At 43.5% G+C, this 27,031-nt stretch overlaps 3 protein-coding genes across 10 annotated transcripts in view; 2 read left to right on the top strand and 1 right to left on the bottom strand.

The window, feature by feature from the left end:
* AGO2 (argonaute RISC catalytic component 2) overlaps positions 1 to 17,011 on the top strand; it is a 57,129-nt gene extending 40,118 nt beyond the window's left edge. For both annotated transcript variants that reach the window (XM_048286339.1, XM_048286338.1), the window contains exons 14-19: positions 890 to 980; positions 2,063 to 2,257; positions 3,433 to 3,567; positions 4,309 to 4,410; positions 4,771 to 4,970; positions 5,312 to 17,011. In XM_048286339.1, coding sequence (XP_048142296.1) covers positions 890 to 980; positions 2,063 to 2,257; positions 3,433 to 3,567; positions 4,309 to 4,410; positions 4,771 to 4,970; positions 5,312 to 5,420 — 832 coding nt within the window. In that variant the 3' untranslated portion in view covers positions 5,421 to 17,011. The remainder of the gene's footprint in view (positions 1 to 889; positions 981 to 2,062; positions 2,258 to 3,432; positions 3,568 to 4,308; positions 4,411 to 4,770; positions 4,971 to 5,311) is intronic.
* Positions 17,012 to 18,921: 1,910 nt separating this feature from the next.
* Positions 18,922 to 21,481, bottom strand: CHRAC1 (chromatin accessibility complex subunit 1). The gene is made up of 3 exons (XM_048286341.1): positions 21,265 to 21,481; positions 20,525 to 20,651; positions 18,922 to 19,765 (listed from the first exon to the last, which is right to left on the bottom strand). Exons 1-3 carry the CDS (start codon positions 21,400 to 21,402, stop codon positions 19,620 to 19,622), a joined length of 411 nt encoding a protein of 136 aa, XP_048142298.1. The 5' UTR covers positions 21,403 to 21,481; the 3' UTR covers positions 18,922 to 19,619.
* A 4,617-nt stretch (positions 21,482 to 26,098) lies between these two features.
* The window catches only part of TRAPPC9 (trafficking protein particle complex subunit 9), a 460,315-nt gene continuing 459,382 nt past the window's right edge, over positions 26,099 to 27,031 (top strand). For 2 of the 7 annotated variants that reach the window (XM_048286366.1, XM_048286359.1), the window contains exon 1: positions 26,109 to 26,290. The gene's annotated coding sequence lies outside the window, so the exon portion shown is untranslated. Of the gene's footprint in view, positions 26,362 to 26,388; positions 26,407 to 26,440; positions 26,542 to 27,031 lie in introns of those variants that run through there. The other 5 variants (XM_048286362.1, XM_048286363.1, XM_048286360.1 and 2 more) reach the window with 5 other exon arrangements.

The raw sequence follows: 27,031 nt of genomic DNA, 5'->3' as shown, positions 1-27,031 counted from the left end.
TACTCGAATATATATATATATATATATACACACTATATATATATGTTATATATATATATATATATATGGACAAACAACCAACAGTAACAGCAGTAACAAAAAAGCCCCAAACAACAGCAAAAAATTAACAGAATTCCAAGACACCCAGCCATGTTTTTTGTCTCTTAAGTACAGTCTATTCATCATCTCTTAGGCAACAAATGGGAAGAAAATTCCCTGAGAGAAAAAAAAAAAGAAACAAGGAAAAAAATGCCTAATCCCCAACGTTCTCAAGATTTCCTGTATGAAATTGTGTTATTGAGGAATAGAGTTGAAGCTTAAAACTTGTGCTGTAGTGCTTTGGTGTTCCTCTCTAGGTGCCATGGTTTAATATCTTAACCTAAATATTTGTTTAAAACTTTCAAGCACAGTTTTAAAAAAAATGTACTTTGCAAATAATGACTTTGATACCTACAAGTTTTGGACTTCCTTACTAAGACTGTTTTTTATTTGGAAAAAAAATTTTTATTCATAGGTTCTGAATATGTCCACAGTCCTTCAATTTTCTTAGATGCCTTTTGTTACTAAGGGACCAACCTTTACTCCTTTCCACGATCCAGTTAATAAAAACTGCAATTCTGAAAGGTAGAAAAAAACTAGATACATTTTTAAACTAATTTGTAATTAAGAGCTACAATTAGCTATGCTTTCAAAATCTGCCTAAGTATTTAGCATGAGAACCTTAATCAGGATTTTTAATTACTGCCACAGGACAAGTGACCAACTCTGATCAAGTGCCAGTTGTTGATGAATTCACTGCAGGAGTACAGAGTACTGTTTATTTGAGTTTTAATGTGCTTTATTAAGCATAAATCTTGCTGCTCTTACAAATCTCCCTTCTCTTTGCCAGACCCCCAGTATTCCAACAGCCTGTCATATTCCTTGGTGCAGACGTAACTCACCCACCAGCTGGGGATGGGAAAAAACCTTCCATTGCTGCAGTGAGTAAATTGTGTCCTGGTCTTTCACCCCAGCTCCCTCCTGCTGCTCAGCTCTAATGCATTTTATTGCTTTCAGTCCTTTTGTGGCCCATTGCATCTGATTGCCTAATTATAGCACTGTAAATTATTTTTCTGCAGGAATTTAATGAAACTTCAGAGAGCTTGCTCTGATGCTAATTACTTAAATGTGTATATTAGCTTGTAAAATGCCAGAGCTGCTGATACACAGAGGAGCTTTTCTGGGAGCTGATATTTATCAGCAGCCTGTAATGAGCTGGTGCATGTTTTAATCTGCTTCTTCAGCACTTAGAAATGTTCAGAATTTCTTCATTGCTGATAAGGAACTAGGCTGGCTCAGTTGTGGTTTCTGGGGACTCACGCTTCCAGAAAACACAAAATGTGCAGTAATCTGTTGGAAATGTACTTCTGAACTACAGGGAATGGTCTTTAGTTTGTGTTATGTAAACACCAGTAGTGGCTACTCAGGGTTGTTTAATAATGAAGATCTTTGGTGATGTTATGCATCTGTTTTAAAAAGTTACACCTGTGTGTCCAGAGAAAGCCAGGTGGAGATATGCTCAGTGCTGGCTTTAATTTTTTTTGTCTGTTTATTTTTAAGTCCCATGCCACTTTTACAGTATATGAATGTTGATGTTTCATAAACAGAAAAATCCCTTCCTTTGGTGAACAGTGTGGATATTTCTGTGGTCCCTCACCATTTCAGTTTGATGGATCCAAAAAACAGACTTGGTCTCCCAGAGTTCAAATTCCTGTGCTGTAGTCTGAACTAAATTAATGGTTTCATGGTATCAGTGCTCCAAACTGTATTTGATTTTTTAAGTGCTTGTAGGTGGAAATAGGGAATGAGTCTTTTAGATTTAAAACAAGTTTTCTTTTTCAGCAGGGTGTGCTGCCACAGGTGGACTAAACCCAAAGCTGTTTCCAAGCACATTTTGATTTCCACTTCATCTTTGCCAGGCCAACCACTCAGCGTGCAAGATACTGTTGAAGACAGTGCAGTTATCTCATGAAACACCTTTATTAAAGTGCTTTTTGGTTTGATGCTAAGCATTTTTCCCCAGGTTGTAGGAAGCATGGATGCTCATCCCAACCGTTACTGTGCCACCGTCCGGGTGCAGCAGCACCGCCAGGAAATCATCCAGGATTTGGCTGCCATGGTCAGGGAATTGCTTATCCAGTTCTACAAATCAACGAGATTCAAACCAACTCGCATCATCTTCTACAGAGATGGTGTTTCTGAGGGGCAGTTCCAACAGGTGATATTTGTCTTTTTGAAATTCTGATGGTGTAGTTTTGTGGTACTAATGGAGATTTATATAAGTCCACCTTTGTGGTTGGAGTTACAAAAAGAAGTACAACCTCAACAAATCTTCCTCAACAAATTTGTTGGATTCTAACCAAGCAGGCAGGAGAAGTGTTTCCATATTTTTCATGTGCTTTTTAAAATACTTTCCCCCTTCAAAATATTTCCCTGTTACAGAATTATAAGTGAAAAGTGTAGTTTTAGCACTCAAATTATGTTCCACATATGTTCTGCTTCCTATTGAGGATCTTTTAGTCAGACTGTATCCCATGGAACTTAGGCAGTAAGGAAAAATAAGGTGGTTTTTTTCAACCAGGAATAATAAATACTGGATTTTCAGTCACTTTTATTCCGGATAAAACTCATCAGATACTTTGTCATATTTATTATGTTTGCTTGCAAGTACCATTTTTTATGAAATATTTTTTAATATATTTTAAAGACCCTTATATGCACTTTTCTTTCCAGTATTTATGTATGTAAATAAAAGATATAGAATTGAGTCAGCTTCTCAAAATCCAGGGGGAAGAGAGGAAAGGTCACTTGCTAAACTTGAATTGATAAAATAATCTTTGTATGAGATTTTGATGTATCCTTTTTTCAGTTATCACTGGTTTTCACTGAATTTTTCATGCATAATTAACCCACATTCCAAATCATTGCTTTTTGGTTTGTTCCACTTTCCTTATTATTGATGTCTGTAGTCCTGCACGGGATTGCACAGAGCTGGGAAAGAGCAGCTGAACTCTTCTGGTTTTCATCCCTTGTACTAGTCTGAAAAATAATTAGTCTGTTGTATATTCAGCAGCCTAATTAAATGTTCATTTGTATTTGGCAGTTAAAAAGATTTTGACATGCAGCTTGTTAGTCTGAGCCTCGTGCTTGGAGCTGAACAAATATGGAAGCAGCTCTCTCCTGGCTCAGGAAACTGCTGATGTAATTTGCCCTCATCAGGGGAAGAAATTAATGTTTGATCGTGAAAGCTTTGACATCCCATTACTCTGAGTGACAGTGCAAGAAGGAACATGATAAATTATCTGTGGATAAACAAACCTGTAGATAAATAAGAGTTATTTGTATGATAGTAATGGTTCATGTTTATCACACTTCTCTCTGTGTGTGGCTCAGGTTCTCCACCACGAGCTGCTGGCTATCAGGGAGGCTTGCATTAAACTGGAGAAGGATTATCAGCCTGGCATCACATTTATAGTTGTGCAGAAAAGGCACCACACCAGACTCTTCTGCACGGATAAAAACGAACGGGTACGTTCTGATTGGGACCCACAAACGTCCAGCAGGCAGCCAAGTCACCAATTCCTGTTTATTCTTGGTACTTACTGTGAAGAGGAGACTCCCAAAGTGCAGGATGGAGCTGTTGCTGAGAATGGAGAGTTCCTCATGGCAAAGCTCTGCTCACAGACTGGGCCTTCCACATTGTTTTTCCTTCTGTCGGGCTTCTCTGTGGGAGCACTTGGAGCCCACTAGGCTTCAAGGCAATAGTTAGTAACTCCCAAAACTGACATGAAGGTGGTTGTTATATTAATAAATGCTGTGATTATGGATGTTAAAATTGTTTGAAAGTTAAGAATATTTATACATTCTGCTTTGAAGAGTTTTTGAGGGAAGAGGTGGCCTGTCTGACAAGGAAGGATTGTCCCCTCTCACATATAAACAGGAAAAGTTACTCCTGTCCTGGAGTGGGAAGGTGAAAAGAGTTTGACAAATCAGTTGCAGGAACTTCTTTTTACATTATTCAGAAAAACAAATCTTTTTAGGTAATTTCTAAGAAGATTTTGCTGCTTGTCTCTTCTTTTCTTTCTCCATAGTAGAGACACTCCAGATTGTAAGCTGGAACAAAATTTCAGTTTTGCATATTCTTTCTTCACTTTTCTGCTTTTTATAGATGTTTTCCTTGTGTTTGTTTTCCTGGCTATATAGCTGAAAAGAAAAAAAAAAAGCCCTTTGTGTTGTGCCTCAGTGTCTTTGTATTTCCTGTTCACACAGGTTGGAAAAAGTGGAAACATTCCAGCTGGTACCACAGTAGACACAAAAATCACCCACCCCTCAGAGTTTGACTTCTACCTGTGTAGTCATGCTGGGATCCAGGTAGGACATTTTGTGTGGCATGGTAACTTTTTAGCTGTTAAAGTTTGGCCTAAAGCTGCTTTTTCTGATGGGTTTTTTTGTCCGGTCTGAGGTTTTCAACGTGAAATTGCATTTCAGTATGATCATTTAATTTCAGAGATGAAATTCTGGAAAACAATCCTGTCAAAGAAAAGGGGAAGGGATTAGTTTGATGGGGAGCAAGGAAGGAGGTGGTTTGCCTTTTAAAGGAAAAATTAGCTGAGATGTGTAGAACTGCTCCCTGTGACTTTGGAGGAAGCGGCTGTTTCACTGCAGTTCCCTGCAGGGGTGGAAGTTAGGAGATGTTTTGGGAATGCTGACTGCTCTGTGATCTGGCTCCAGGGAACAAGCCGACCTTCTCACTATCACGTGCTCTGGGATGACAATCGCTTCTCCTCGGATGAGCTGCAGATCCTCACCTACCAGCTGTGCCATACGTACGTACGCTGCACGCGCTCCGTCTCCATCCCTGCACCAGCATATTATGCACACCTGGTGGCCTTCAGAGCCAGGTACCATCTGGTGGATAAAGAGCATGATAGGTGAGTTCAGAGGTTTGAATCATTGCAGAATTGGAAAGCAAGGAGGAAGGCAGTGGGCTAATTAATTCTCAGATCAGTGGTGTCCTCAGCAGTTTGAGGGTGAATTTGCTCTCACCACTTAATTAAGCTTCTGAAACAAAGCAGAAGATGTTCCTGTGTGTGCTGTGTTCTGTTTCAGAACCTCAGTGGTGCTTTAAGGGTAATTAATGTTTGACCATTCTTTTCAGAAGAAACGAATTATACAGAAACATGTCCAAAGAGATGCAGATTAAATAGGGTTTCTCTCCCCGCCCCCCAACCTGTTGTTTTTTGTCATCCCCTGCCCCCCCCTTCTCTTTCAGTGCTGAAGGAAGCCACACTTCTGGCCAGAGCAATGGCAGAGATCACCAAGCACTTGCTAAGGCAGTCCAGGTGCACCAGGACACGCTGCGCACAATGTACTTTGCTTGATGTGTTTTAATGTTCAGCGGCTCCGGACAAGGCAGGATTGGATTCACACCAGAGCAGCTGCACTTAGACCAACAGATGCCCCAGCCCAGGGACAGCCAGCTATGAGTGATGCATCTTAATTCCTTTCTTTCCCATTGCAAGGAAGCCTTCCGTCCAGAATTTCAGACTTGATCACAAACTGCATTCTTCTACCAAACCCTCCTATTGTCGGAAATGTGGTTTGCCAAAAATCTCTGAGCTGCTTGCTATAAAACAGACCCAGATTTTATAATTAAATCAAGAGCTGCAATCTCAGGGCTTAGGGAAGAAAAACAAAAAACCAAACCAACAACCCAACCCACAAAACTCCTCATTCAGTTTGCTGTTCATTGAGTTGCTTTTGATAATTTGGAAAGATCTAATTCATACTAACATTTGATGAGCTAAAACGCTGTGAATCAGCTTTTAATACAAAGGAAAGCAAAGCATCTTTTGAGTATTTATGAAGCCTTGATTATTCTGGATGCATTTACAAAATTTTTATTTTCAAAATAAGAGCGTGACAAAGTTCTGGTTTCTAATTGTCTTATAAAGATTATTCTCAGATTATTCTCTGCGTGTCTAAGGGCATATGTATTTTCTGAAGCTTGTTCTTGAATGTTTTTTATTGTGCTGCATTTTAAAATGTTTTTCGTAGACTAAAGATGAGTATAAAAAAAAAAACAAACCTGTAACTAAGCTTTTAATAGCTCCAGTTAGATCGGCAAAAGAGAATGTGCCATTCAAAAAATTTGTAAAGATTTTTTTTAAATCATACTGACAGCTAACTTTAGGATTTGTCATACAGGACTGTGACACTTACTTTCCAAAGTCTCTAAAGAATACGGGTCTGTGGTGATAAATACAGTACAATCCTTTTTCACTGTTGTTTGAGTTAATGTAAATTTTATATATGTTTCACAGTATTAATGTGATAGACTAGATGCTATTATTTATTTTTATTTACTAAGGAGTGCTCATCATACTTCTGTTAACATATCAAGAATGCTTTGAACTTAGAAAGTAAAATCCTTTTTGTGGGGACATTACTCTTCAAATGCAAAAAAAAAATATGCAATCGATGTGGTGAGAGGTCAGAGATGCAGCCAGTGTCTGTTGTAGCTTGGGATTTGCAGAAAGGCTTTTTCAACATGCACACAACACAGCAGGTTTTACCTCTGCGGTTCAGACGCACACAAGACCGACATCCTCCGTTCATTCAAGCACAAAACAATTGTATTTTATTTATATGTTGAGTAGTGGTGAAGCAGGAGCTCTGCTAGAGGAGAGTGGCTCGCTGGAAGTTAGGCAGAAGTCAGAGAATCTATGCAGTAAAGATAAAAATTAGGAAACTGAAGTTTACTTAGGGAGGGAGGTGAAACTCTCTTCATTATGCATAAGATCTGTAGGAGATGTGAGAGTTTGGCCATTCTCTTAGAAGAAGCATTAATTAAAACTGATAATTATTAGATGCTTCTGTTAGTTTGCACACTGGATTCATAAAAACCATAACACACATGTAAACCATTGCACTAATGACAATGCCATGAGCAGGTTTAGGAGAAAATGGAAAAAGCCCAGGAAAGTTGTTTATGCTGAGTTGATCTTGTTTGTTTTTCCATGGGATAACTGAAATGACATGCTGAGAGGCAGGTTGGAAAACCTTCATTCTCTTCCATTGATGGATTTTGCTTTGTCTTTTCCCTTTTCTCTGAGCAGCTGCTCAGTCTCTGTTTGGACACTTTTACCTCTGGCCACTGGGATGGGCGAGTAGCTTTAACCCATGCAGAGCTCTGGGCCACAGAGCAGGTCATCTGCGACTAGGTGGTGTTGGATAAGCTAGAAAATGCCCAACCTTTGCTGCATAAAGATTTTTAGGTACATAATTCCAGTTCAGATCTTCACCTTGTAGCAGTGTGTTGGTTGTCAGTGTTTTGTAGGTGAAATGTAGAACCTGTTAATGGAATAATTGTATTTGTTTCTCTTACTATTTGTTACTATTACTATTGTAATAGTATCACTATTCTAATTGGTGATTAGGCTGCTGGCTCAGAGTGTCTTCTTGGTCATAGTTCTGTAAATTCAGATTTCTGTAAATTTGAAGCAAATCCTAGGTAGCATTGTCTGTCTTGCTGTGTGCCAGCGAGGTTGTACCTACCTCCCCTCAAGTACCCCTGAGCTGCAGATCCTCCCCTTGGTGGGTGTGTTGCACTTCTCTGTGTTTCCTTGAGAGCTTTCCTATTTCAGTGAAGATATTAATTTGGCAGAGTTTTATATAAGAATTATTTTTATATGGATTCTTCTTATCAAATAGGATAAAGATCATCCATTTTAAGACATCATTTAACTTATTTGCTGTCTGTTATGCAGAGACCTCTTGGATGTGAAATTCATCCCCCTCTTTCCACGGATATCTGGGACAAAGGAATTGTACAGGTGGTCAGATGGGGTGAGGAGAGCAGGATCTGTCTTGACCTCAAATCTCATTTCTGAAGCAGCCTGGGACTGCACTGCATCCTGTTTAAGATGTTTCCTTTGTAAGAGAGTTTTAGGCAGCTCCTTAATCTGAGAGTAGTTGTTGTTCGTGTATCCTCTTGGAATGAGCAGATATTCTGTGTAGCTTTCTTTCCCTAAGTATGAAGAACTTGGGATGTTTATGTGCATTTCAGGATGTTTTTACCTTTTACAGATCTTTCTAAGCCTCTAATAACTGCTAATCCTTTATGCCTTGGTGTCTCCCTCCTTTTCCCTCCCACCAGTGGTGAATTAGTGAATTTAAAACGTTAAAAAAAAACCAAACCCACTGATTAAGTACATGCTTTGTAAAGTACAGCATGCTGGCAGTCCAGCAGCTCTCCTTCTGGGAGTATTTTTAATATAAACTATGTATTCAAGAATGTCCAGAAAAACCCACCACAAACACCTAAGATCCCAGTATTATTTTTTATTCTGTACCTCCCACATGTCTGGTGTAGAGCAGAAACTTCTCAGGTCAACACAAAGGTCAAGAAGTCTCAATCTCCCACAGGTTGCTGCTGGAGAAGTGCCAGCTGAGGTCACAGCTCTGAGTCTCTGGGTCACTGTGTAGCTCAGGTCAGCAATAACCAAATTTGTGCCACCCTTGGGCACTTGGGGCATTTTCCAGCCCATGCAAAGGAGTCCCACTGCAGAACCCCCAAAACCAGCATCAGCAAGTGTGAAATGCTCCTCTTGGCAGGTGACAAATACTGTCAGAAGACATGAAATACTGAAAAGTTAGGTTTTTTTCCTCTGATGTGCAAAATCTAATGCAATAATGGGGTTTGCTTAATGGTGGAAATTTCTGCTCCAGTGGCTGAACAGAGTAACGAGTCCACTCCATCTGTTCTAGCGCCCAGGAAACAACTGAGCTGATCCTTAGGAGCAATGTCCTGTTGGGAAATGCTGGAAGTAGGTGGATTTGTCTCTGCCTGTATGTGGCATTTAAGACAGCCCTATGCAATTTAACACTTGTGTGTGTGTGTGTGTGTGTGTGTGTTTGCACTGATGTACAGTGTGAGATCACTTGTTTTATTAGAGCTCCTTATTTTGGCTCGGTTTGCTTTAGAATATTTAACTTGGTGAATTACAATCAATGATCTTCCATGTAGAAGCTTTGGCACAGGAATTCCCTTGTTTCTTGATCTGTCAGGTAACAAATACCATTGATCTCTATCCAGGCCCCCAGGCAGCGTTCCCTGATAGTAAAAAAAAAAGAGGTTGTGAAGGTTTGGCTTTGATTCTTCCTCTCTCAATAACTCCTGCAGCCTTTGTCCATTGTAACAGAGTCTTGTTCTTGTTGGATCATTTTTATAAGACGAGGTATTTCCACAAGGATTTTCAAATTAAAACTTTTGGAGAGTGGGTGTGAGGAGTTCAGGGGTTTTTCTGAAAAGATTGAATTTTCTAAGATGCTTCTTAGTTTTTCTTTCTGACTTAAGTCATTGGGGCCCAAAGGCTTTTGATTAAATAGCAGACTCAGTCAAATAAGCATCTCTGCTGGCATAAATAACCCATAAGGGACCTTTTTTTTTAAAGACATCTTTGACATCTTTTACACACATTAACTAAACGAATGTAAGAAGAGTTCTCAGTATTTTTCACACTTGAGACCAGTGTAAAACTCACTTGTTTTCCTGTTTTTTTAATACTCTTCTCCTGCCATAGCATCTCTCTTTGTGTGGCTTTCCCCATTCCTAATGCAGGGCAGTCCTTTGTTTTTTACTTTTATATTCCATTTGGTAACATGCTTCTTGATGCACACATGCCATCTTTCCTAAGGAAAACTTCAAGTAGAAGGTAATTGCACTGATTTTTTGGGTTTTTTTAAACTCTTTTTACTGTATGATTTTTTTTTTTTTTTGCGCATCTGTTGTGGCTCTTTGAAAATACTGTAAATAGTGCTCTGTACAGCAAATACTGAAATGCTGGGGATACCATTCCTTGTTATATATTCCAGAATCCTGCCATATTTTCCAGTGTTGATATACGAGCTTTGGTGTCAAATGCTGTTAGCCTTTGTTTGCATTATGGTGTTAATCCAAAGCACAGTTGCTTTATGACAGTGGAAATATTTAGGGTTTGTTGGAATTTATAAAACATTTCTTCCTTCTCTCCCCTGTGCACATTTCTGCCAGGCCACAGAGATGCATTTTTTCAGCTCTCACTGTGCTCGTTGTCTGTGCAAGGTTCAAATGCCAATTTTGGTATCAGTTAGGTGACTGATGGCATTAATGTAATACCTGGATCATCAGCTGTACTCTCACAGGTTTTCCTTGGTTGCTCCAGCATCTGATTCTTGTGTCGTAGAAGCAGAACCAGTGGATGTGGCAGAATTAGTGGAATTACAGGGATTTGGGATCCAGTTAGGATGTCTTGCTGTCTGTCCCTGCATGGTGTGGGATTGGGGAGTGCAGTGGATGTTTCAGTGCTCTGAGCTAAAGGAATGGTGTCACCTCTGCCCATGGATCTCCCGTCCATCAGCAGTTGCCTTTTGCTTCCATAACCCTCGGGGACAGGACAGACCCCAACTCCAGCCCCATTGTCTGATGTTAGGATGCAAACCATCAAGTCCTGCCTTCTGTTTCTGAGGGTAAATGACTGGAAAGATGCATTTTCTGAGAGGGTTTAATCCAGATTGTATGGGAGAGGGGTGCTGTGTGTGCTTGGTGTGGCACAGAATCTGTTTAATCTCATTTAGTGTTTCAGTTGCTTTGTCACTTCTTCGAAGTGTTAATTTGAATGTAATTACTTGGCCAAATCACTACAAAAGTGGGTTTGTGAGAATCTTTAGTTACAAAGCAGGTGCAGTTCAAGGCTACCTCCTGTGTTCCTTCACAGAAGAATTCATTGACGTGAACCTCCCACTAAGCAGCCAAAATGCTCCCAGAGGGACTGGATTTGTCCTGGTCTGTTCCTTCCTGGGAAGTGGCAGTGCCATACTGTGATCCTGGGTGGCTGCTCAGCCTTCCCTCTGTCTTCCAGAGGTGCCCCTGTGTATTGAGAGGGTACCAGACCTGGCAAGAGGCACGTCTGGCACATCTGCTTCTGCTCAGGGTCAGTCCATCGCAGCAGCTCCCTCTGTGACCTGTCCCTTCACTTGAGTTTCTATACTGTTGTTTTCCAAATGAAAAATGTTTCTGTTCTTTACCTGTTGGCCAGAAAATGTCAGGTTTTCTCTGAAAATGACATGAAGGTGCTTGAAATATATTTTGAGTCTGAGGCAAAAAATAATTTAAAAATTATTTTTTAAATGTGTTTTTTAGATGAGTTGACATGCGACTGTAAGAGTGAAAATACTTTATTCCTTGCTCGGAAAATTAAAAACTTTAAAATGCAGGAAAAAAAACCCAAACCAAACCATCAAAAAATAACCCCAAACCTGAATATGTTCATCTTGGGACTGTTTAGTGTCAGTTCTGTGCAGAGCCTTGGCCAAAACTCAACCCCGACATAAGTGCACGTGGACTGAGGGTGCTTTAAGTGACCTGAAATGAAACTGTAGAAAACTGTGTTAATACATCAGAATTTTGTTTACAATTATTCCAAAAAAGCTTCCTCATCTCAGAACAAACCACTCTGCTGACAGAAATACCTGTTGGAGCACCGTGTGCTGGTGTGGTTTTGTAGCAGTGTTAAAGTTGATTTTTATTTAGAGGTAACAGGTCTTTGTGCTATGGATTTTGGCCTGTCACAGTGAGTTTCCTGGGATTCTGTGCTCCCTGCAATTTCCTTCCCTTAATCTCTGGCTGTAGACACTAATGGAGCTCATCCATGGCAGGGGATTGCTGCTATCCTGACTTTTGGGAGCCCAGATTTTGCAAGTGACTGAATAAACCATTATAAATCAGCTCATTAATAACGGAATGGGGCAAAATCCTGTCAGTTTGGTTCAGTTCTCAGTCGTGATTTAACAAAGCCCCCCCAAAAGTGTGAAGTGCAGGGTAAATGGCTGCTTTGGAGATGTTTCACTATATTCTGCACTGCAGATCGAGGACACTATTGCTGGCAGGGCTTGCACTGTGCAGAGATGCTGAACAGCTCCTCTGTCTCTGATGGGAGCAGAGTTTTGTATACAGACAAGGCAGACCTGGGATCATCAGGAAGTTTAAGGAGCCCTGTGCTTGGTGCTGCTCATGCCATAGAGAAAAGAAAGACTGAGTACCCCAGCCCTTGGGGAAACGAGATGAGGAAGTGAGGGGAGACATTTCCTTGCAAAATTGCCAATTCAAGCACTTGTTCAGGTGACAGTTTAATTCTTAGTTTTCCTTCTGGCTTCCCTGCAAGTGCCCCTCAGAAATCCCCCCTGCTGCACCCATCTGCTGGCCCCATCCCAGAGGGGGAAGGTTGGTAGGGAGCTCCCCAAGTTGGTTTGTGGTGTCAGGGAGCTCTGACTTGGTTGGGGCCAGGACAGGGAGGGTTGAGAGGTTGGCAGGAGTCAGTTGTGGGAGTTCTGCAAGTGGCAGCACTACAGACCTGCAGCACCAGGTAAAGTCTGGCTGCTCCTTCCTCCCACCTAAATATCCCCCAAAAAAGCAATTCCTTTGGATTTATCCATGTGCTGCCTCAGCAGATGCATCCTAAAACTGCCTGTGGCTGCTCTTCCACCAACCAACCTCCCTGTGTGGTTTGAGGAGCCTTGGCTTGCATGGCAGTTCTGTATCAAAGGCAATAATCCTTTCCATGGGCTTCTTAGGAGTGCACAGGTTTTAGTTGCGTTTTTCTCCTCACATTTTGAATGTGCCATTGTACCACGGGCTTTAGTTTTGTTATTTTTTTCCTCCCTTTAAACACAACTAAACCACCTCCTGGAACAGCTGCTCTCTGCTCATCAGTGGGGATTGCAGATGCTGTCTGACCTGGGAGCAAGCCTAGGAGTTGTCCCCAAAATATAAATTTGAACTTTTCTGGTCATTTTATGGGGTTTTTTTGAGTGTGCTTGGCAAGTGTGAATGGTGAACAGGTCAGCAGGCAAGCTTGGGAGTCTATAATCCCCCGGCTGGTGCTGTTTGTGTTTGCTTTGTTAGGTTGGATTTCCTGTCAGAAAAAAAAAATTAAATAATGTGGACTTTTTTCTGTATTTGTCAGCTTTTCCTGGTTTTAAAGCCATGAATAGAGGAAGCTTCACTCGTGCCAGTATTTGTGAAATTGCATATTTTTGCCTGCCATGTACTTGGCTCAAAGCAGATGCTGTCTGGGCTTTATGAGCACCCCAAAACCTCAGCTGCTGTGGGTTGGATCAGACCTCTCAAGTACCAACATGAGATCCAGTGAATTTTGTTTCTAGATTTCCCCAAAGTTAATTCTGCATCAACTGTGAGGTGCTCAAACCTCACTGTTCTATAGCACTGTTTCTATGCTATAAAAACTATAAGGATTTGACCCAAATTTTGTCATTCCTGATACATTTTCTCGTGAAACTTAACATGACTGAGCCCTTCAATTGCTCATCTCATTTACACATGACAACTTTGTAATTGCATTTTAAAGAAAATAAGAGAAAAAACCCAACTAAACCATCAAAAACCATTAAAAAGTAAGTTTCAGAATTATTTATCTTGGAAAATCAAATTTTCAATGAGGTGCAATGAGGAATTACATCTGGCAAAGCTCTGTGCTGTCCTGAAGACTGTTACCACTTGCTTTCTGTAATTTGTTGATGAAGTTTAGTAGATTTGCTAGATCTGTGTGTGTGTCCCTTGCTGTGTGTGTACACACGTGTGATAGGAAAGGGGACAGTATATAGGCTGTCTGTAAAAGATAAAAAGGCAGTATTTGGCTGGAAATAATAAGCACAATTTCCGTGGCTTTTGCAGTATTTTATTAGTTGAACAATCACAAAGACTTCAACATTTAGGGCAGTTGATAAGTAAAGGTCCAGCCCTGGATTTCTGTGCAGCAGAGTGGTTAACTTGATCTTGGGAGGGTGAGATAGAAAACAGAATGTATTGATTAAATCCTTTTTTTTTTTTTTTTTTTGCTTTAATTTTGGTACATTGCAAATTTAACTGACTTTATCTGCTAAGGTTTTTAATCTTTTGTTTTAATAGTATCAATTTTTTAAAATTATTTTTTATAAAATAACTGAAAAAAAAGAACCAAAAATCAATCCAGAAGCTTAATATTGTAAATGTTCCCTCCAATGAAAATGTTTCTATGACCATTTAAAGTTTGCTTCTTTTTTTTTGAGAAAAAAAGAAAAAAGATATGATGTTAAGGTTGTTCCAAGTGGTACTAAATGTGTGTTGAGTAGTTTTGTGTGTGTGTTGCATCTCTGTGGAACTGTCTCGTGCTTGCAGTATATAAATGATGTAGTGCTGGCTGGGGGAGAGTAGCACTTGTAATGCAAAAACCAGACCCAGAATTACTCTCAGCTGACTCTGAAGGGCATCCCTGGCACTGTAGGATTTCCCGTGGAGGTTGGAGGCATCACTTGGCAGTGCTGGGGGGTCACAGGGGGGTGGAATCAATCCATTGCTTCTCTCGCTGCCGTAGGTGAGCACTTGCATGATGCTGTGTGGCCACGCCACTTTAAACTAAGCCTTAACTAAATGATAAATGTGTCAGATTTCTCTCTCAGAGTATGCAAAAATACTGTTTAATGACAGGAGGATGTTCCTGTAGAGCTTCAGTGTTAGTAAAGGAAGTCTCCTGGCCTGAGAAATAAGGGATGCCTGTAGCTGTCTGTACTGTGATGCCTCTTTGGGCGCTGGCTGTTGAGGCCTCTTGGGCCTTCCTCCAGCAGCTGACCCCAAACAGGCTTTCCCAAATCCCAAGCTTTTTGTTGTCCTTGTTGTCAGACACATTCTCCTCCCTCCCCCTGCCAGCAAATCTCTGCCTGAAGGAGGATTGTGATTTAACACTTCAAATTTTACATCCCAAAAAAAGCCATTCTTGAGTTCCGCGCTTGCTTCAGGTAGGTGCCACCGATTCCATTTCTTATGACTGACATAGGATCCTTAAAACATTTTAAATAGAGGCAAAAAAAAGTGTTGGGGACCCAGCTTGCTTTTATTTTAGTATTTTTTTTTTCCAATTTGGATCTACCTCATGTAACCAGTTGGGTGCTAATTACTCAAATTGTCAAGGAGATTTGACAAAGGCGACCAAATCGACCCCAACCATGGCCCAAAACCTTGGGTTTCTTGTTCTGAGACAACAATCTTGGATTTGAGTTCTATTCTTTGTGCCTTTGTGTTTTTTTTCCCCAGTGCACAACAATCAAAACTCATCTTGATTAAAAACAGCAAATGGATTTTAACCATGCCACAAAAAACTGAATTTGAAAATATTTGTCGGTGTAGCAAGTTGTAAAATAAAGTATCACAGCTGACCTAGGCAAAGAGAAATACCCAATAAAGAAGGTTTTGGAAATGTTTAATCCTGACCCCAGATCTCTACATCTCTGTGTCTCTATGTATGCATATAGCACACGACTTTGTGTGTATATGTGTATATATATAAATATAAAATGGATACATGTGTAAGGGTGAGGGAATAAAACATCATTGACCTTTCCACAGTTTTGTATGTAACAGTTTACAACAATGTGTAACTTTTTTCTACTATGTGAACCTTTTTTACTCAAAAAGAATTCCTTTTCGGAAAGCTTTAAGTTGTGATACGCTATTATTTTTTGAAGTTTAATAAATTTTTTTAAAATCCACTTTTTACCAGTACCTACTACACAGGGGGACTCTTTGCTGTAAAACTGTATTTAGTTTAAATATTAAAAGAAAAAAAAAATCTATATATGGGATTGTAAAAGTGCTGACATTCCATCATGGCAGGACTTCCAAGCTGTTTCCTAAGGCTTTCTGTTGCAGAGAGACTCGAACAAAAGGAAAATGCCTCTGTTCAGTGTTTTTATAAAACTGCTCCATCAGGTCTAGACTTAAGCTATATTTTCTAAAGCCTAATCATCCTTTAATATGCTGCAGATAAATGATCAGCATGGTTGCACTTTCTCAGTAATAAAGTTTGCCCTGCAATTGGCTCATGATAAGAACTTTAGTTTTTTAACAAAACCAATCGTACTTTGGGCAGAAGGTAATATTTATATAGGTACCTCAAGATAAAAAAAAAAAAAAAAAAGAGCCTGAATATGCTGCATTTTGTTTCTTTAACATTTTTCATGTAGCATTTGTTTGGTTTTCTGGTTTTTTAGGAGATGACTTAGCTACCTGTTTGCTTTGGGGGACCCCAGTAGCATTTTAGGCCATTGTATTCCTTGGGTCTCACAGAATGTAGTATCCTGCCTTGGGATCATGCAGAAGTTTGGGATGGGATGTGCCCTGCGGTGTGTACACACAGGGAGGGGGACCATGGGAATTCGCTTTATAGACTTCAGGAAAAGGAGGAAAAGGATACTATATTCCTAAAACAGACAATACATGTTCCTAATCTTAATTCTGTTGTATTTGGTTTTGCTCTTTCTGCTTTCTTGCCTCTTTTCTCAAATACGAGTGTGGAAAGGGGCAGTTTTTTAATGGGGACACAGTGACCTGCCCCATTGGTGGGTGTTTTGGGGGTCATTCCCCAAATCCATGGGTAAGAGCAGTGCCCCACGTTGGAGCAGGACTCTCCTGCTCTCTGCCCACTCCCTACTGCAGGTCCACCCTCTACTCCTTCATTTCCGAGTCGGTGAAAATCTAAAAATGTGCAGAGATGGGGAATTTTTTGTTGAGAACTGTTGAAGGAAGCTTCAAAGGCTGTGAAATTGAGCATTTATTGTCATGTTTTTAAGCTTAGGTGGGTCCTTTTCCAAGTTTGTTTTACAGCTTGCAAGGTAAAATAGTTTGCACTACTTTTGCAATAAACTCATGAAAAACCTAACAGGTTCTGTTCTGGTTTCTTACTGTATGTATACAACTAATACTAAAGATTTAGCAGAGTGTTTTTCACCTCAAAACATAAGACTTGTAACAAGCTCAGAATGCTGTAATTCCTGACAAAATAATGATGTGAATGATATTTTATAAAGTTATTTTGTATGGTGTCAATTTTGTTTTGCCTCATAGTATGTCAATAAAATAAAATTCCTCATCTTTACAAGAGATTGTTTCATGTCTTTTCATTTAATATTTGACCATTTTCTGCAGTTACTTGTGCACTGTGAGACTGTACCAAAATCCCTGGTCCCATTGGCCTCCCTTGCATTTCACCCCTTAGTTGTGTTCTTGAAGTTTCCCTGTGCTCCCACCTGCTCTGTGCCCAGCCAGAGACAATCCTTGCTGCTTTAACTGCTTATAAGGTGTAATCCTGGAATTGTTTATGGAAGATGAACATTTTGGAAACCACTTGCCTGAAATGCCTTTTTTTTTTTTTTTTTCCTGAGTGTATCCCTACAGTGATCAATTTTTAAATAAAGAAGATGTAGCACCTGGTGGTGATTATAAAGCATCCAACAGCATTGCAAGGATGCCAAGGAGCTTCCTCTGGGAGCCCAACTCTGCAAACAGATTGGTTTTACTCAATATTATGAAATACTGTCAGAGCTGTCTCTTCCCTTTATTTTTTCCCTTGTTTTTGAACCACTGCTTTGAATTGGATGAGGTTTTGCTCTGTGTCAGGCTCTTGGGGAAAACAAATAACCCTTCACTGCTTTGATGGCAACAAGCTTTGGCAGATGCAGGGCCTTGGAGCAGGCTGTGGCAAATTTTGGCTGCTCTGACATTCCCATTGAGGATTCTGGCTGAATGAATCCAGAAGGGTGTGCAAATTCTTTTGGTCTCAGTAATTCACAGAATATGTTCATCATCCCCCAGGAAACTTCTAAGAGGGATGAAATATGGCGATTTATACTTACTAACCACAGTTCTTTTGTCATTTTGGCAAGTTTAGGAAACTTCATGTCCTTTGAGCAGCACTGGCTGGGGAAGGATCTCACAAGGTGGTGTTGTAGGGGGAAAAAAGAAACATGTCTATAATAATAGTAATTCATTCTGGCAAGCATCCCCTGGCCTGTGTTCCACTGCCTAAAATCCCAGAACACCTTAAACAGGTCAAGATACTTGGTCACTTTTGAGGAAGTTCATGTTAAATGATGCAGTTTGACAGAAGAGAGGAAATAGGATGAGAAAGCTCGTGGGTTGAGATACAGACAGTGAGCTCACTGAGCAGTTGCTGTCATGGGCAAAACAGACTCGACTGGAGGGAAAATTATATAATTTACTGACATTAAATGGAATCATATGGTGAGAAACTAAGTCAGAAATTAAAACCCCTTTCCACCCCTTTTCCAGACAACACTTTCCCCTTTTCCCTCTTGCCTCCTCTCTCCAGGGCGCAGTGCTGGGGATGGGGCTGTGGTTGGACCCCTGCCAGGGCTGGGAGGACGTTCCTCTCTTTGGCTGTGACCCACCCAAGGTAACCATGGTTCAGGTATTTGCTTGTTGCCCTCATCCCTGTTTATGCTGGAGAATTACTGTGCAATTTTGTGCTGGTGTATCTCTTTTTCTTTCCCAAAAAACTGTCACCCCCCAAACAGCATTCCATGCTCAGTTTCCCACACATCTCCATGCACTTTTAATGTTTTAAAAAAAAGCACAAACCAGCTCTTTCAACAACGGTGTAGTTCCGCCTTTACCCACTTGGGAATTTCCCCAGGGATCCAGCCCCACTCAGCACTCACTGCAGCATTCCTGGTACAGTATGATTTTCATTTATGATAACTTCAGAGAATTTTTTTACAGTGCAACATCCTCTGATCTTTACCCTGCCCTCCAAATTAGGGTGTTGCTTTAGTCAAATTTCCAGCTGGTTTTCTGCCCAGCTTTTTTGGAGTGGGAGGTTCTTATTCTCTGTCAACATTCCAGTACTTACCTGGGACATTCCTCACAGCTGGGGAAGAGATCTCAGTCACTTCTCTCTCTCAGAGTGACCGTGACACTCTGCAGACATTGCCACACTGACCACGAGTGTGACTGAAGCTGGAAAGAACTACAGGAAATTTCTGCATCCATTGTCAGTTTTCATACAAAATGTTTATTTTAAAAAGTTGCATGTAAAGTTCTGCACAAGATGGTTGCCATTTCTGTAGTATTAAAAAAAAAAAAAAAAACAAACCAAAACCAAATGAAAAATCCATCTCTGTCACTCACATGGCAAAGGAGCTGCTCATTCTGAAGAACCCACAATTAACAGACTTCAATGTGCACTTTGGCAGGAGAAACTGCAGAAGTGGAGTTCATTCAGGAAAAGGGCTCTAGATGCAAGTATTTACATAATTTTCTATCCCATTTACCACCACAGCTACAGAACCACATTAGCCCTTGGGATGGATCTCCTCCTCTACCACGTTTTAGTGCCCACATGGCTGTTTTTACAGACTTTTTTCATGGACTTGGTCCACTTTTGGAGCTTTTGAACTGAAATCTGCTCTAAAGAAATTTTAAATTTGGGTAATGATTGTCTGACAAAGCAACTTCAAATCATCTGACCAAGCTCTGCTGTCAGGTTTGCACTGTCTCTTCCTACCCTGCCGTGTTTCTGAGGGAAGAATTCCATTCTCCAACGAGTATGAAGTTCAATTTCTAAACTTCTTTAAGCAAAAGCAGATGGCTCAGTGTATAAATAAATCCAGCATCTGGATTCTCAGTCACAAAAATAACATCCTTTATACAATAGAAAATGGATCAACTATGAAACAATTTTCCATTGGCCTTAAGATCCAACACTGTCACCAACAGCTTCATCTTCATCCTCTTCCTCCTGACCCTCGTCATCGTCTTCCCTCACTTCTCCATCTCGCTTCTCTTTTTCAAGCATTTTTAGATACTTGCTAGCTAGGATCTTCTTTGGCAAGATATCTGGAAGGCAGAATTGTGGCTTTTATAGTCTGTTTGAACACTTGTATTGCCTCATTAATATTATTGCATCCAAACCACTAATGAGCCAAAAAGAAATATTAGTATTTTTAACAAACCTTAAGTGAATAACCAGGTAAGTTGGTCTGACCTACACAGCTGTAAGAGTAGGAGGGAGCTACCCACTTATGGTACAAGTAGCCCAAGATAAGGACTCTATTTAATGACTGATTACTGGCAACTATCTTGAACGGTCTGCTGACGTAAATTATTTGATGTAAAACTGAGTGCTCAACTGCCTTAGATCCAACAAGCCATTAATATAAAACCCAAATATCAGTAAAAACACATGTGTGTGTGTTTATATCTAAAAGGAGAGAGGGACCATACAATGAAGCTCTTTTTCTCAAAATTTACAGATTCCTACATGTCATTTTTGGTCCACGTAACTTCTCACCTAAAGATGTGCAATGATCTTCTTTCACAGGCCTAAAGCTTTCAGATGGAACTGCTGGAATTTAAGAAACGCCTAAGGTAATATCCTGAGAACTGTATATAGTATAACTGCATAATTTAGAGGCAAGCAGAAAAATCCCCATTCACAAATAAATGTTCTTAGTGACGTAGTTTATGAGTTCCAGTTGAATGCTATGCAGGAGATCAATGACCAGTAGGAAAACTGGGTCCTCACAAAACAGAGCATTAAGAGCAAGATTTCATTTTCCAAAGCAGACACTGGATTTACCCTTATGCTATCGATACCTGCAAGGAACTGAAAAGTCTCACACTCTTCTGCTGTATGAGACAGGTCAGTGTAAGTCAGAGCATTCTTCTCCTTCCCTCTGCCGTGTTTGTAGGAGTATGTAGCCAAATACTGAACAAAAAGCTCCTAAAAATTAAAACAAAACTGAGTAGTCAGACTAAGAATTCACATATATAGTTGATCCCTATCTAAAGGCAGAAGCACCATATTTAATTGCACATACACTAGGCACAGTGCAGAAACTCATTAAATTTCAGTAGCTGAAGGGAGTCTAAAGGAAGGATGGAGAGAGACTACTTACAAGAGCAAGTAGTGACAGAACAAGGGGGAATGGCTTCGAGCTGACAGGAAGTAGGTTTAGATCAGATATTAGGAAGAAATTCTTCCCTGTGAGGGTCGTGAGGCCCTGGCACAGGGTGCCCAGAGAAGCTGTGGCTGCCTCATCCCTGCAAGTGTCCAAGGCCAAGTTGGACGGGGTTTAGAGCAACCTGGTCTAGTGGAAGGTGTCCTTGCCCATGGCAGGGGTTTGGAAACAGATTTCTTTAGTGCCTCCCAACACAAACCATTCTGTGATTCTGAACTCGGGGCAGCTTTAAGGTCAGTTCAGTCTCGGGATGCGGGCAGAGAAGGGAAGCGGGAGCCCGGCCCGGGCCCGCGGGAGCGCTCCGAAGGCAGAGGCCCCTCAGCCGGGGAAGGGAGGCGCGGGGGAGCCCGAGGGCAGGGCAGGGCGAGCCGGTACCGTGGCCTTGGCGGTGAGAAACAGCGCGTCCTGGTTGATGCTGGAGACCTCCGGGGAGCTCTTCATGATGACGCGGATCCTCGACAGGGGCAGCGACACCAGACGGTTCTCGGTACCGCTCAGCCGCGCCGCCGCCATCTCAGCCCGTCCCCGCGGCACCGCGGGCACGGCCCGCCGGGAGCTGTAGGCGGCGGCTGCCGGGACTACAGCTCCCTACAGCACCGGGATCCGCCTAGGACCCGCCCGCCGCCGGGACTACGGCTCCCTACAGCACCGGGACCCGCCCCCGCCGGGACTACAGCTCCCTACAGCACCGGGACCCGCCTAGGACCCGCCCGCCGCCGGGACTACAGCTCCCTATTGTACCGGCGCCCGCCCGCAGCCGCGGTTACGGCTCCTTGCAATACAGTTCCCCACGCAGGGACTCGCCCGCCGCCGGGATTACGGCTCCTTGCAATACAGCTCCCCACACAGGGACTCGCCCGCCGCCGGGATTATGGCTCCTTGCAATACAGCTCCCCACACAGGGACTCGCCCGCCGCCGGGATTACGGCTCCTTGCAATACAGCTCCCCACACAGGGACTCGCCCGCCGCTGGGCAGCGCCTCCGGTTCCCGCCTCACTGTCCGCGGGCACCCGGGCACGCTGAGGCTCCGGCTGCCGAGTCCCTTCACAGAATCACAGACTCAAGTAGGCTCGAAAAAGATCTCTGAGATCATCGAGTCCAACCTGCGACCGATCACCAGGTGCTTGTAGAATGATAAGGTCACACGCCTGAGCCTCCTTTTCTCTAGGCTAACCACCCCCAGCTCCCTCAGCTGCTCCTCATTAGACGTGTGCTCCAGCCTCTCCCCAGCTCTGTTGCCTTTCTCTGGACATGCTCCAGCACCTCAATGTCCTTCCTGAATTTAGGGGCCCAGAACTGGACTCAGGATTTGAGGTGCGGCCTCACCAGTGCCCAACATAGAGGAACAATCACCAACCATCCTGTCTTGCTGTCGACACTATTGCTGTCACAGAATGCCAGGATGCAACCGGCCTCCTTGCCCACCCGGGCACATGCCAGCTCATGTTCACCCGCGGTCAACCAGCACTTCCAATCCTTTTCTGACAGCTCCTTTTGTGCTGAGCAGCTTTCCAGTCACTCTTCCCACCTGGATGGATTCCTGCTGCCCCAGCGCAGGTGGGAGTAGCCTTGGGGCTTCCCCTTCCTCACCCCCTCATCGTGGCTCTTCAGCCCAAGGCTGGCACAGGAGTGTGGGGAACTTGTTTTTAATGGCAACTGGGCATCTCCTGTGTGTATTCTGATTACAGGCCAGCTGGCCACAAAATTGTTAACCAAACTGTAATTACAGGCTGCTCAACACCTCTGCTGCTGTAGTACAGTACCAGGGAATGCGTCTGGTCATCCTGACACTTGTTAGAGCTGTGGGGAGGTGTGGAGGGCATGTGTAAACTATGAAGTGATGATGGGGCTGCATCTTCAGTATTAACACATTCCCCATGTTTATGCTGTGTGCCTGCTGCATAGGAAGGTTGTACCATGCTTGTGGATGGGGTTTTGCTGCTGGGAACGTTGGCTCCAGAAATTCACCTGTGCCTGTTTGGGTAAGAGCTGCAGGGCGAGTGAGCACTTCCAGAAGTGGTGACACATCATTTGCATAAATTCATTAATGGTTTCAATAAAAAAGTTTCCAGTATGCTTTACAAACAACATGCCTGATGGTTTGTATTGGTAAGAAATCTGCTAAGGCCATTAAATTACCTCTACTTAGTATGAGAGGGAAGAGCAGGAGCTTTTTCAGAATACACAATAATAATTCACATGGAATTTAGGGGAGAAAGGAGTGTACTCATAAAGAATCATTAAATGGACAACACAGGGAGTTTATTGACTGAATGTTATTATCTTATATAGAATTTGCCCAATGCATAAGGACAAGGCTACAGATGATACTGATTCATTAATAAAATATAGCACCGTAAGCAGTTGCAAGCACCTTGGTGCAAGGATAACACAGTATATGATAAAATTCCAAAATTATTGTATTTGGGGACATCATTTATAGTTAGCTATTGCTGATTATCTCTTAGGCTGTATAATTCCCTTGAGGTTAGAACTTTTGTGAGGCCATTCTGTGTATGGTATATCGGAAGGGAAGCACAAATATCCTGGGATGCTGCATGGATGTCTGGAAAGCTTGGTTTCTTTCTTCATCCTTACCGTCTTGTGACATCTTGTGGAGACAGCTGACATTACTCCGACAGTGAGTTTCTTATAAATACTATCAGAGTCTGTTATGATTTCAATTTACAAATAAACCCTCGTCAAACTAACAAGATTTCTGAGGGTATTGAGCTTGGTGGTGGGAAAGCACAGGGGAGGGACCCTCTGAGCTGCTCAGAGCTCCTCTTTGCCCTGCTGCCAGCTGAGAGCTTGCCAGGTGTAGTTGCCTCTGTGAGTCACTGTCTCCCAGCAAAGGGACAAAGGGAGCAGGAGCTGCCCCTGGCAGAGAAGGGAGGCCCTGAGTGACTGGGCTGAGCACACCCCATCCCTCTCTGGCCCTGAGGCCGTGCTGCTGTTGGGGTTGGTCAGCCTCTGTCTGGGACTGTGAGTCCAGCTTGTGCTTCTTGTCTCTCCTCCTCCTTTCCCTCTGGGCAATGTTGCCCATTTCTTGGAAGATAACTGAAGGTCAAGGCTAAAGCTTGTTCAGTTCCTTTTATGCTGTTGTTTCCCACACGTCTCCCAAACTGGGGGAGCCCAAGGGGAGAGTAGAGACCTGCCAGGAGCCCACAGCTTGTGCCACAGTGGCTGAGGAGACCTGAAAAGAGGTTGTAGCCAGGTGAGGGTTAATCTCTTCTTCCAAGTAACAAGTGACAGGACAAGAGGAAATGGCCTCAAGTTGTGCCAGGAGAGGTTTAGGTTGGATATTAGGAAAAATTTCTCCACCAAAAGGGTTGTCAAGCATTGGAACCATCTGCTTAGGGAAGCGGTTGAGTCACCATCCCATGAGGGATATAAAAGACATGTAGATGGGGCTCTTAGGGACATGGTTAGATGTGGCCTTGGCAGTATTAGGTTGGACTTGATGATATTCATGGTCTTTTCCAACCTAAATGATTCTACGATTCTACCTAAATGCAATTGCTCACCTAAATTTTTCAAACACTGCAAGTTCTATTGAAGTTAATCTGTTGGTGTGCCACTACTTTAAGTCATGACATTCCCCCTAAGGAAAGGCTGCAATAAGGCGTTCCTGGACCCTTCTCTTCTCCAGGCTGAGCAACCCAAACTCTCTCAGGCTGTCTCCATAGGAGGGGCACTTCAGCCTTCTGACCATTTCCATGGCTTCCTTTGGACTTGCTCTAAGAATACCATGAGTTTTTTGTGTCCTGGGGATACCAGACCTGGATGCAGCACTGCAGGTGAGGTCTTGTGGATACTAAAAAGCTAGGAGCAGAGGAATTTTCCAGCTGCTGCAGCATCCTGTGAAGTTTTTCTTTCTCATGCAAGCTAGCTGAGAAACAGTTTGAGGTTTTTGTAAACCAAGGCTCTATCTTGCACCTGCAAACTTGTTTTCCAAGTATTATCATGGTACACTGAAGAAAATATTTTGAATAGGTGTTATAGCATTCCAGCAATCACCCTGAGACGTGGATGGTCAAGTGACCAATGGTGTCATACCACCCTTGCGAACGAAGTTATATAAACTGATTTATATAATTAAATAAGGGCCATTTAGCCACTTATCCTGAAACTGGACTCGTGTCATTTTTCACCATTCTTGGTACAACAGCGACAAGGTCTCACCAGAGCAGAGCAGAGGGGCAGAATCCCAATCCCCTCCCCCACCTGCTGCCCACCCTGTGGGATCAGCCCAGGTCATGTTTGGCTCTCTGGATGCAAGTGCACATAGCTGGCTCCTGTCCAGCCTCTCATCCACCAGCACCCTAAGGTCCTTCTTTTTGGGGCTGCTCTCAATCCACTTATTCCCCAACCTGTGTTGATACCAGGAGGTGCTGACCCAGGTGCAGCATCTTGCATTTGGCCTTACTGAACATCATTAAGGTTCCCACATCCTCCACCAGAAACGCATCTGAACTCTCATACAAGGCTCATACTTTGGAGTTTTCATACTTCCAGAGTTTTCAAGATTTTTGCATTTAAGCTACATGACTGAGAAATCCTCTCAGAGGAAGATCTCTCTTCTCAAGGAGGCTCAGGGGAGATCTCATCGCTCTCTATAGTAAGCTTAAAGGAGGTTGTAGTGAGCCAGGGTCGGTGTCTTCTGCTGTGCCAACAGTGTGAGGACTAGAGGAAACAGACTTAAGCTGAGACAGGGAAGATTCAGATTAGATATTAGAAAAAAAGGGGAAAAAAAAATCACTGTTCAGGTGGTCAGACAGTGGAATAGACTGCCCAGGGAGGTGGTAGAATCACCATTCCTGGAGGTGTTTAAAAGGCATTTGTCTGCCAATGTGGTTTAGGGGTTACAGTGGCAGTGCTGGGTTAACAGTTGGACTGGATGATTCTATGACACCAGACCAGTTTCGGGTTTGGGAATGCCAGGAAGGATCACTTCGTTCTAAGAGCTAGAGCCCTTTAAGTTTTCATAGAGTCGGCTGGAATTCACCACCCAGAAGATTCAACCATTCATTCACTCGTCCTAACGCGTTCCTCATGAAGGAACGCCTCGCGTTTACAGGCAGAGCCTTCCAGTCCCCGTGGAAGCCCCGGGACCGACACCGCGGACGACAGCGGAGAAGCGCCGCGCTCCCCTCGCGGCCCTCCCGCCACCGCCCGCCGCGCATGCGGGGCGGAGCGGCCACTGCCGTCAGTTCCGGCGGCAGCGGGGCGGCAGCGGGGCGGCTCCTGTCCCGGCTGTGAGTGCCGCTTCCCTGCTTACCGCCCGCCAGCCGCGTCCCCCTGTCCTAGAGCGGTTCCTGTCCCGGCTGTGAGTGCCGCTTCCCTGCTTACCGCCCGCCAGCCGCGTCCCCCTGTCCTAGAGCGGTTCCTGTCCCGGCTGTGAGTGCCGCTTCCCTGCTTATCGCTCGGCAGCCGCGTCCCCCCGTCCTAGAGCGGTTCCTGTCCTCGCTGTGAGTGCCGCGTCCCCCCGTCCTAGAGCGGTTCCTGTCCTGGCTGTGAGTGCCCCGTCCCCCCGTCCTAGAGCGGTTCCTGTCCTGGCTGTGAGTGCCCCGTCCCCCCGTCCTAGAGCGGTTCCTGTCCTGGCTGTGAGTGCCCCGTCCCCCCGTCCTAGAGCGGTTCCTGTCCTGGCTGTGAGTGCCCCGTCCCCCATTACTGCCCGTCCCCGCTGCCCAAAGACCGGCTCCTGCCCGGGCTGTCAGTGCCCCTTCCGCGGTTACCCAAAGCAGCTGCCCTGCGCCTTTCGCTGCCCGAGAGGTGTGCGCCTCTGCTACGCTTGGCTCTTTTGCAGTTTATTCCTTTTCCATGCTAAACTTGGCGGGCCCAGCGCGGGATATGCCCGGGGACAGGGAAGAGCGGGAGCTGCCATTCGCCCCCTGCCCGCCCGCTGCGGCCCCTGCCGGGGGGAAGTGCCAGGACGGTGCTGCTTCCCTGGGAATGGGGCTGCACGCTGGGAATGGGGCTGCACGCTGGGACTGCGGCTGCTGGGCAGACCGCGGGCAGTGCCGTGGGAGAGGGGAGGTACAGTCCATAGTTCTGAGGAGCCCTTTTCTTCAAGGCAGCTGCCTGTCTGTGCCCCCGTGGGCTCGGAACTCACTTTTCGGCTTGTAAAACCGATGTTGT

The sequence above is a fragment of the Corvus hawaiiensis genome, chromosome 26 (genome assembly GCF_020740725.1).
Source record: "Corvus hawaiiensis isolate bCorHaw1 chromosome 26, bCorHaw1.pri.cur, whole genome shotgun sequence".
NCBI lineage: Eukaryota > Metazoa > Chordata > Aves > Passeriformes > Corvidae > Corvus > Corvus hawaiiensis.
The sequence above is the reverse complement of the archived record's forward strand: the minus strand, read 5'-3'. Positions and strand labels throughout refer to the sequence as shown.

What these genes read in the sequence shown, in the direction of transcription:
- CHRAC1 (XM_048286341.1), bottom strand. Translation starts at nt 21,402, where the DNA reads ATGGCGGCGGCGCGGCTGAGCGGTACCGAGAACCGTCTGGTGTCGCTG. An exon ending in TTCTCACCGCCAAGGCCACG is followed by an intron (nt 20,652 to 21,264) that starts GTACCGGCTCGC and finishes TTTAATTTTTAG; the next exon opens with GAGCTTTTTGTTCAGTATTT. An exon ending in GACTTTTCAGTTCCTTGCAG is followed by an intron (nt 19,766 to 20,524) that starts GTATCGATAGCA and finishes TCTGCCTTCCAG; the next exon opens with ATATCTTGCCAAAGAAGATC.